Source organism: Wyeomyia smithii, chromosome 2, assembly GCF_029784165.1.
Source record: "Wyeomyia smithii strain HCP4-BCI-WySm-NY-G18 chromosome 2, ASM2978416v1, whole genome shotgun sequence".
NCBI lineage: Eukaryota > Metazoa > Arthropoda > Insecta > Diptera > Culicidae > Wyeomyia > Wyeomyia smithii.
The window spans coordinates 22,610,117-22,621,167 of record NC_073695.1 but is presented as its reverse complement, the minus strand read 5'-3'; the positions used below and the strand labels follow the sequence as shown (position 1 = coordinate 22,621,167).

General features: G+C 37.5%; 1 protein-coding gene across 2 annotated transcripts in view; it reads right to left on the bottom strand.

The window, feature by feature from the left end:
* Positions 1 to 11,051, bottom strand: part of LOC129725142 (uncharacterized) — a 111,281-nt gene that overhangs the window by 2,783 nt on the left and 97,447 nt on the right. For both annotated transcript variants that reach the window (XM_055680617.1, XM_055680618.1), the window contains exons 5-8: positions 4,031 to 4,199; positions 519 to 677; positions 273 to 441; positions 28 to 194 (exon numbers count right to left, since the gene is read on the bottom strand). In XM_055680617.1, the coding sequence (XP_055536592.1) occupies positions 28 to 194; positions 273 to 441; positions 519 to 677; positions 4,031 to 4,199 (664 nt within the window). The remainder of the gene's footprint in view (positions 1 to 27; positions 195 to 272; positions 442 to 518; positions 678 to 4,030; positions 4,200 to 11,051) is intronic.

Here is an 11,051-nt window from a genome sequence, read left to right as displayed (position 1 = left end):
ACAAACCTTCTAGGTTATTTCTCTTACCGGGATATGGTATTCTTCCGTAGGTGACCAACTCGGTCAACAGGATGCCAAAACTCCACACGTCCGATTTAATCGAAAATTTGCTATAATTAGCAGCCTCCGGTGCAGTCCACTTGATCGGGAATCGAGCACCCACTCGCGCTTCATATTCATCTTCCTTGATTAATCTGAAATCATTTGTCGGGCACAAAGACAAAGGATCATTAATTTTACATTATTCAGTGTCTTAGTATTGAAATGCGTACCTCGCTAGACCGAAATCGGCAATCTTAACGATGTTGTTATCGCCGACAAGCACATTCCGGGCGGCTAAATCACGATGAATGTAGTTTTGCGACTCCAGATACGCCATACCGGCGGCGATTTGGGCAGCCATGTCGATCAACTGGGGAAGCTTTAGGTTTCTGCCCTTACCTGAAGAAAAACGAATGGGATTAGGCGTTTGCGTACATTGTATCAATTGCGCATTTCTGCCAATGATCGTCACCAACCTTGTAAGAATTCCAGCAGGGAACCATGCTTCATCAGCTCAGTGATGATGTAGATGGGTTCTTCCAGGGTACATACGGCGTACAGCTGGATTAGCTTGCTGTGGCGAAGTTTCTTCATGATTTGAGCTTCGGCGAGGAAATCTTTCGGGTCCATCGTGCCTGTAGGGAAAAGATGAGAATATACATGAGAACTGTGGATTAGGTTGTCTGAGAGATGCAAAATGACTTAATTTTAATAGATAACGGTAGTATAAATGTGTAGATTCTCAGAACCTTTACAAAATATGGTGTAAAATCGAAATTAAATCGCTGATCATTTTATATAGAATATCAAATCATTTTATAGAGCCTAAATTTATCTACATTATCGGGGAGATTTTTTCACCACCGAAAATGTATTCCTGAAAAATATTTAATATTTTTTTTATCCATTTTTGAGCCCGTTTTAAAACATCTTAAGGTGAAACGTCGTTGAATTCAAAAATGGCTGACTTCGAGCCACCACTTCGAATTTTCAAAGGCACAAGACTCGGAAATAGTTATTGCGTTCCCTGTGAAAATTCTATTTTATGTTTGCTGTGGTGATGCAAACAAAAAATAGCGTTTTCACAGGGAACGCATTAACTATTTCTGAGTCTTGTGCTTTTGAATATTCGAAGTGGTGGATCGAAGTCGGCCATTTTTGGATTCAACGACGTTTCACCTTGGAGGAATAAATTATTCAGTGTTTTTAAGAGTGATTTATTCAGCAATGAAGACTGTTTAAGCTGACAGTACTAGAAATAATGTAATGATATGTGTCCTACACTCCACATCGATGTTTTAAAGAAGCTTGATGCTAGCTAGAAGAGCGTTTTTTTAAAAAGATTTTTCGTTTGAAACACATACGCTTGAAACCATTTGACTGCTAGCCTTTAGATTGCAAGATTCGGGGCTTATAACAATTCAGCTTGAAAAAACACTTTGAAGATTCATCGGTTTGATAGCAAGAAATATTATTTTTTCCTGATATCCTATTTATCGACGATATGTTACTACACAAAATAAGGCTGTGTGCGAGCATATATCGCGAGTATTCGAGCTTTGCTTCGTTTGCGAACTATTTGAATTTTTTTTTATGCGATGAAAGGTGTGATCTCAGATATTTTTCACATCAGAAAATCTACCGGTGTCAACTAGGATTGAATCTAACCAGTTGGATAGATTGTTAGTGGATTACGCCGCCCCACAACCATCGATACCTATGTCGATGTTGGGATTCGAACCCAGGCCACCAGCGTGGTTGGTGGAGATATTACCAACTACGTTAGCTCGTTGCCTTATTCGTATCGGTTTGTTTAGTCCTATTTCTCTCTCCAAAATATAATCGAATTTTGTTTTTTTTTCTTTTGAGTTTTGAAGTAGAATTACGTTATACGACCACATTCACCAAAATGTGGAAAACTGTGATTTTGTGATGCTTACTTTTGCACTCATGTAAAATGGGATAATATTCAGAGACCGAAAATCGACCTTTAACGCCATTTTTAATTCCAAGATGGTGACTTGCGGTTCCTGGGAAACGGCCTAAAGTGGTCGAATATCAACAAATATGTTTATTTCCGGAATTGAAATGATGCCCAGACACAGAACACAGAATTATCACTTTCCAATTGTTCAAGAATTAAAAAAGTAAGTAACCTTTTTGAGTTAGAATAAAAGAAGAATTGCATGTAAAACCACCACCACAAGAAAACGTAGAACTACAAAAAGTTATTTGTTACATTCCTTGCATTTTTGTACTCGCTTTAAGTGAAAAAAACCAATGTCCAATTTTTTTTTGCTTCTCAAAATTTCACCCCTTTTCGCCTTAGAAATAATTTCTGGTTACACCACTGCATCATACAATAAAAAAGGGAAATATTTATTTTATGTTCGTCAATCGCAAATTTGAATACTTTTATTATACCCAGTTAATTGATAATGCACTGTTTTGGGTATATAAGAGCCTGTATCTGCTTAAACCAATCAGTTTATTAGTGGGTGGCCACTAGGGCGGTCCTTACTAATTAACAACAGTAGCGATAGCGGATAGCAGAGGCGGCGGCAGGTACCAGCAGCGATAGCGGTAGCAGCTTCAGCGGTAGGTGCAGCGGCACATCTTCTTCTAGTAAAAATCTGTTTTTGTGCGGTAGCGGCAGCATCAGCGGTAGCTGGATTGGTCAGCACTTCCTCCAATGAAAAGCTCTGCCGTATTTTGGCACCACACAAATGGGATTGGTAACAATCAAAATTTGTCGGCCGTTTTCAGTATGAAAACAGTTCTCCGTTGTATAATCAGAAGAGTGCTTTACCCAGCAAACCAGAAGTCGTATAAGAATGTTAATACTAAGTCGCTCAAATGTGCATGCCAAGTTTAAAATTACTTAATATGCAACATAAAATTTGTTTATATCGTATAAAATTTAAATCCTATAAGACGCAATATCAGGTTATATATGAAGCAATTTATCGTGTCATATAAAATTGTAAAACGGGTCATTCCTCTAAGTCGTATAGAATGCAATTTGAAGTTTCAAATGAGGCCATTTAAAATAGCCTGCGAAGTTGTACAAAATCGTAAGACTTTTGTTTTTACAATGCACGTATATGGCCTCCAGATTTGTTCATATAGGCGCATTTCATGCATCTTATATGGTCATTTTTTACCAACTAAGAATTCACTTAACAGAGTTGAGTGCAAGTTTTATGAACCAATTTGTTTGCTGGGTATTCTCACAGTCGGGGATAGCCCAGAGTTGCGATCAGCATCATATCCAATATTAAATTGTACAACAAAATATTCTTTTGAGGACAAATTGAATACTTAATTAAGGAGGTTCAGCAGCGGTATTAGTAGTACCAGTGTCAGCGGTAATGGGTGCAGCAGCGCTACTTCATCTAGTAAAAAATTTCAGAAGGGTTGTGTGCAAAGCCAGGACCGCAAGGTTCGTTACGACACTTGTATTATTGCGTACGGTAGTGATCGCGAATTCTTTTAATGACAGACGCTTGGATTACGATAGACTATCTCATATTAATGTCAATAACTTTTACCCAACACTAATTAAATAGCTCTCTGGAAATAATATACCCTGAAAAAATTCAAAATGGCAACTGGGTTCGATTTATGGCCTATGAATATCATCGGAATGATCCGGCAATAAGCTTGGTGATAGTTGGGCATTCTCCAGGAACCGAAAGTCTTCAATTTCGAAATGACCGAAAATCGACCCCAGATGCCGTTATAAATCCACGTTATTTCCAGAGAGTTATTTTATAATGCAAGTCATGTAAAAAACAACGTTATGTAGTTTTATTTTTCCTGCTTTTAGAGATTACGAATAGCTTTCTATGATGATTATAATATAGAAGTTGTTTCTCGAGATGTTATTGAAAATTTTGCGACTCGTACTTTCCTAGTCATTGTTATTTGAGAGCATATGCAGGCGAATGCAGAGCCTCGCCTTAGACATGACGCGTAAGAAGCTTACCTGATTTGAGCGTTTTGATGGCGACCGGCGTCGTGTTGTTCCACAGTCCCTCCCACACGTCACCGAACTGGCCGGAACCCAGCTTACGGACAAACTTGAGCGACGTTCGGTCGATTTCCCACTGGTCCCTGGTGCGGTGCGACAGGCCATCGGTGACCGGTTTCTCGATCTGCGGTTGATAGAAGAATAAAGTCGTGTTATTTGGCTGCCGTATTTTAGCATTCCGTAATGTGTTCTGTGGTAGGATACATTAGCGAACAAAGCGAAAATAATGGTTGCAGAAAGTTAAGTTCACTGTGACTGGAATTGATGCTACATGTTGGACCTTTGTCAGCACAGGCAGTAGATGTGGGGAGAGGTGAACGAGCTTTGGCGCAAAAAAAAACAACAAAAACAAAATCTAAACAAAGGCCCACGGGGAGGGAGCGCAGCCAAACGGGTTTTTTTTTCTCGCAAACCAGAAATTAAATATGTACAGGAAAGAATTTCGATTGGCACTACGTCAGAGCGAATTTCAGACGGAACACGTGATTGATACGCATTAATATATAACGGGTCTTGCGTCCGGCGTTGGTTTCACGTTTCGCGAACGGAGAACATCCTAGCCGAGCAGAAGCGCCAGTCGATGGACCAGTCTGCGATGGAGACGCTACGTTATTAACATTCCTGATAGCACCCAGAATAAGCCATAAAACGGACCCATTAGTGTAGTTCGTGTCGCGGTGACCAGTTGCTGGTACAAATTTAAAATTTTTATTAACAATCTGATCATATTTCTACAGTTCGGCGCCAGCCAAGCAAAACGGAAAAGTTCTGTCGCATTCGGAGACAGGCCAGACGCGATGCGGCCACAGGTGATAAAAATGTATAAACGAGTGTTTTGTTTCGCGTTGAAATTATTCAAATTGCAATATACCTGCGGTAGTAACAACAACAACGGGAGACGAAGGGTTACCGGCAGGTTCTCTGGCTGCAACAAAACCAGGAAGAAAGTCGTATAAATGTAAATCGTGCAATCGTTTGCCACCACACATGCACTAGGATAGTATATAGATGGTTGCGCTCCCTGTTCGCTCGGAACGAGACGAGGTGGGAGTTGCGGTGGAATAATTCTTATTAACAGATGATTATGTTTACGATTAACAACGATTTAATAAGAGGAAAATGCATAGAGAACACCAAGAAGTGGTGTTCTTGTTTACTTGGTTGAAGGTGTAAAGGCCGTGGTGATTGCATAAATTCATGATTTTATCGGAAACAAAAGTTTTATTCGATTAGGAAGCGCTGTAGCTATAGTTTGAAAAATCCAGATTTATAGAAAAAAAGAAAATAAAAGTGAAAAATCATTCTTAGGTCTGAAATTATTTACGCTATTTGTGAGGTAAATATTCGCCAGTCATCATTCCGGTTATCAAAGCTATAAATCACTAAGCTCTAAAAAATATTAGCTGCAACGGTAAAGATCTAATGAACTTGTACCTGAACAATTGTTTACAAACAAAACAGACCGGAAATGAAAAAAAACTATTGACAAGCAGCTGATTTTCCACTGTATTCAGTACACGGTTCTGAACACTTTTTCACTTGCTGCAGTTCAATCTTCGAGTGAAACAACAACAAAGTCGGGGCAAAAGCAAACGAAATTAACACTCACAGCTCGTTCAATACCCGCTTATTGTTTAGCATCCGAGGTGTATCGGGACCTTCGTCACTTCATGCTCTGCAAGGTGATTAATATCTAGCAGAGCGTTAGACTGGGCGAATCGCACGGGAAAACGTGCCTTGGGTTGAACAAGTAGGAAAGGGTATTGTTCTCTGCGCGAGCCGAAAGCCGACCTGTTAGCATATCGCTAGAGGGGCAGGCAGGGAGTCCGATGCATTTCAAATAATGAGGAAGTAAACTTCCGAACTGTTGTTTATCAATGACGGTTCAACCCAAGCTTGGATAAGGTTTCCAATTATTAAGCAATTTAGTTTTCAAGTATGAGAGCGAAAATTCATCAACTGACAAGGAATTTTAACAGTGGTTGAATTGCGAGCTGCGGATAATGAGATAGAGAACTAGTGAACTAATTTATTAACTAGCAATTTTGTTTAGCGTTTTGATCGTTCAATTTAAGAAATTCTCTAATGCATACTGAGTATATAAGAGAACAGACGGACATCTTTAAAGCTGTTAAGTGCAATACAGAGTACCACATGATTTCAAGTATCTGAAGTTCTGAAATATAAGCACAAAAGCTTTAGTGCGTCTTGACGGTGGAGAAAAAACAAAACCGACCGGTTTTCGTCATAAAAATTTGGAAAAAAACCGGTGTGTTGTATTTTTCGGGAAGAATATTAAAGTGTTTTTCTACTGCTTTTGCAACGAGTGGTAGATGATTAGGAATTTAGTTTTGTACTTTGCAGTGATTATGAGCATCAGATACTAAAATCGCCAGGCCCAATATGCTAATTGATAAAGAGCCCGTAGATAGAATAAATTAGGCCGTTACAAATTTTATTTTCATTTTATATCAAAAATCTTCTTTTTACGAGTAAATCGATGCCAAATAATCGGGAAATACACAAATTCAATCGATCATTTCTAATTTGTATAAAAATCCACACACGACTAGCAAACTAAATATTTTTTCCGCAAGTGGATTTTTTTAGACTCAAGAGTAAATTTGCAAAAGGGCACTACTGTTATTCAAGTAATATTTTGTAATTTTTTCTTGAATGAAACAATTTGGAAACATCTGGTGGTGTGATCTGACCTTTCTCATTCAAAATCTACTATTTGTTAAAATAGATTAACATATAAACATACATACTGGCAAGAAAAAAAAACATTACAGCCTCATAATCTGTATACCTAAATTTTTGATCGAAATAGTCATTATTTTTGGAAACCAACAGCGCCACTGTACCGTGCTAAAAATATGAAATTTCGTAACGCAATTCAATCTATTGATATTGATTCCTCGGTTTCTGAGGTGTCAGGTGTTTTCGGAAACGGGATAATGCCCTGAGATCAGAATCCGGACTATGATGCTACTTTGAAATCCAAGATGGCGTTCACCAGGTTCGGGATATTTGACAAAGTTTTAAAATATGTAAAAATATGAAACATTGGTGAAATAATATCATGATTACATTTGCCCCTTTTTACTATATACGTTCTCAAAGTTATTGAAAAAATAAGCTAAAATATGCTATAACGTTAAAAGAAAAAGTCCTGGAGATATTTAGTCTTCGACACAAACGTGTCTTTTGTATGTCCCGACGACTCCTTCAAACAACGTTTTCTTGTAAAATGCAACTAACAAAAGTTAAGTACAAGAATTAAATTTTAAGAAAATTCCATACATTATACTTTATACCCAATAAAGATAGGAATTTTGTTTGTTCAGCAAAGTTTCATGGTTTTATATCTTCTATATCTTCTGCCAAATTTCTTTCAAATTTTAGACACTTTCAAAACTGTGTACACTTCTGTGCAATGATGAGCAAAATTGTGTAACTTTTTGCAAACTCGGCCATGAATTTGTCTATAAATATTGAGATGACAATGACCGTATGGAAAAATTTCATCATCGAATTTCAAAAACCAACCATGTAGGGGAAAGTAGATAAAGACGGACACCCTAAGGTTTAATCTAAATAATTACTTAGGTATTGCTATTTAGATCGCAGTAGTCATACAAATTGAAACTTAAGGTCATTTGTTTTCATAATCATTTTTGGTATTAGTGAACTTCCTACAAGTTTTATGTGTTTTGGGTCTTCAAAAATAAGACTACAAATTGCTGTTCTTTGACATGGTTGGGAAAGACGGACCCTTGGGGTGGGTAAGATGGACACTACGAAGGTAACGGTGGACACTCACAAAAAAGATGTAGTACGTTAAGTATTCTTTTGATTTATGTGTTAAGTGATGGCCATACATTACTCTACGTTATTAGAGTCCATCTATACATCACGTGAACAGTTTGAGAGGATGGGTTTCGATGAAGGCGAAAATTCTCCGCCTATATGGCCTGTTCTAACTGCTAAGTGATTAATATCTGCTGGTTTCTCTCGCGGGTGTACTTTGTGAACATCTGTAGTACATAACAGATGCTACATGTGAAAATTCTTGGAAAATTTGTGTGTCCATCTTTCCCTACCTTAGTGTGTCCGTCTTGCCCGACCTGGTTGTAAATTTTTCAAACGATCGTAGCTCTTCATCGGAACATCGAAAATATGCTGGATTTTCACTAGAAAACCTAGGAAAGACTAATTTATCACTTTACTATTGTGAACAAATGAAAACACGTAAGTTTCACGAGTTTTTCACTATTTTCCGTGGAATAAAAATTACATGAAATTGCGCGTTCACGAAAATGTTCTTTGTTTTTTTCACAAATTTGACAGTTTGCTTGCTGAAAACCGATAATGCAACTCAAAAGCATTAACACACTATAAAGTAGGTATTCGCATCACTCAACTATCATAATACATTCTAGTTTGTGAAATATTAAAAGTGCCTCAAAGCACCCAAAGTTGTGATTTTTTGACCCTCGAAATTTACCAAGAAGAGAGTACATAATACTTTGATACCAAATGACTTGAAAATGCATAAAACATCGGGATCATGGTTGTTAATCGATAATTTGACGTAAACGCCGATAACGATACCGTCTGTTATCGTTATCGACGATGACGCTTACGTCTTCAGACATTATCGTCATTGTCAATGACGATAGCTACTGGACGGTATTGAATCAATAACGTTTGTTTATTACCATCCACTGCCATACCATCTTTTGCTTCATTAGATATATCATTTAGAAGCATTTTAAATGCAAATATGACAATGCTACATACCTACTATTCGAATTTGTGATTTAAAAAGCGCCTCATAACCTAAAACAATCAAAACTGAGAAATTTATTTTCCTGATGAGAAACGAAACATAAACAAATAAGGAAAAGTTTCTTCCTGTTGCCTAGTGATGTTTCGTCCCCAATCCTCAGATGTGAAAAAACGTTTCCTCATTCCGTGCCTGCTTTTTCATCAAGTCGTACACCTTTCGCTACCACAGCAGACAAAACTGGCATAAGGCGTTAGTGAGCTGATAAAGTCTAGTGACTATCGTTATCGCCGATATTGTTAATGATTGAAGACGGTATCGTCATCGTCAATAACGATACCATACGTTATCGGGAACGGCGATGACGATTATCGACGATAATCTATCGTATTAACAACCTTGGTCGGGATCTAGTGTTATGTATCTCAAAAAAAAAAATTTGGTCGAAAATCGACTCCCTGGGACTTTGTTTTTGAGCCAACCTAGTAAATGATAAATGAACCACCCTAATGAAAATCAAGTTCGTGATGCCTAACAAACGATAGAATAATTTACATGTAATTTATAACAGTTGTAGGTCATTTTAAAAGTCTATTCTGAAATATGCCATATTGGTCTTCCTGTTACCTAGGGAAACGGCGATTCTCGGTAATTTTTTTTACAGATAATTATTAATTCATTTGCCACCAAAAATTATATTTTTATTTTTCCAGTTTCATGTAGATTTTCGAGGGGCAAAAACTCACAACTTTGAGCGCTATGAGGCACCCCTAAATCATGTCCGATTATGCTGAAATTTCGCACAGGTCATTTTTTGGGCCAATAAACAAAACGTACATGGTCGGTTTTTGGAATTCGGCATAACCTTTTTTGCTGCCACTCTAATGAACATGCTTCTTAGAGTGCTTATGGAATCTTAGCAAAATTTTGACCTTCGACCATATCGGATTTCGGGAAGTACAGCCTCAAAACGGTTTGAGTTTCTCTTTTTCGACCGATGAGAGAATTCCCAGAAAGTAGTAAGTGACATTTTCTAAATCGATAACTTTTTTTTGATGCCAAATATCTTTGAACGTCGAGATGTAGAATTCTTTCAAGCAAATTATCAGGTATTTTCTCAACGAAAAATTTTCAAAGTTTTATGCATTTCTCAGATATTTGGCATAGAAAAGTCGACTTCAAAAATATCATAAACTACATGTGCATGTTTTACGTGTTGTATGATAAATTTTTTGAGATGGCGAAACTTTTCAGCCCTACCGGTTTTGACTTGAAAATAGTTATCAGTTTGGTTTCGAAAATTGATCAACCTTTTTTTTTCATAATTTTAATGCTTTTTTATGAATTAAAACCATTGAATGAGGTTTTCAATGCTCGAATGGTTTCTCAAATATGACAAAAAAATCCACATTGAATAAATCGCCGCTTTTTAACGTTCTCTATATTTTTTGACGTAGGACTACGTCTAACCACACTATATCGAGATACATTCTGCGAAAAATAAAACCCAAGGTGTAACGTCGGAATGAAAGATTTCAAACGTTGATACTGATGTAACCACATGATGAATCACAATAAGCAATATGTCGTTGGATTGATAAAATGATGGACAATTTTGTGATTCTGCAGTTATCATTATCACTTCAATGTTACACAGTGAAAATTGAATAAAAGTTTCAAGGTCGAATTTTCACGAACAATGAACAATCACATGCGAGCACTCCTGGCATAGACTTCACGAGTAGACACCAACTGCCTGCTGTGATATCCTGTCTAGCAGAGGCAAAACAAAAAAAATGACAGAATTTCTCCGTCCCAATAGATCAAATAATGTTTGCTTCCATGAGCCTAGACTACTTTGATGTCTTTAAGGTGAAGTTTTTTCGGGAAGTTCGTGACAACTTCCTCTATCAGACGGTTTAACGATCCGCTGTTAAAATTTTATTAAAACTGATGTTTCGGAGGAAAACACGCTGGCACAGGCAACAGTACTGCACCGAGCAATGTATGTCACCCGTCGTCTATCGCAGAAGAAGAACGCCGAAGAACTCGATATTCATTTGTGTGCAGTCAAGCCAAGTGAAAACTACATTGCCGCTGTCGACACACCAATGCGGTGCCGCCTGATTTGGCTATCAATAAAAATATATACCAGAACGAATGTTTGAACAACATTATGATTCT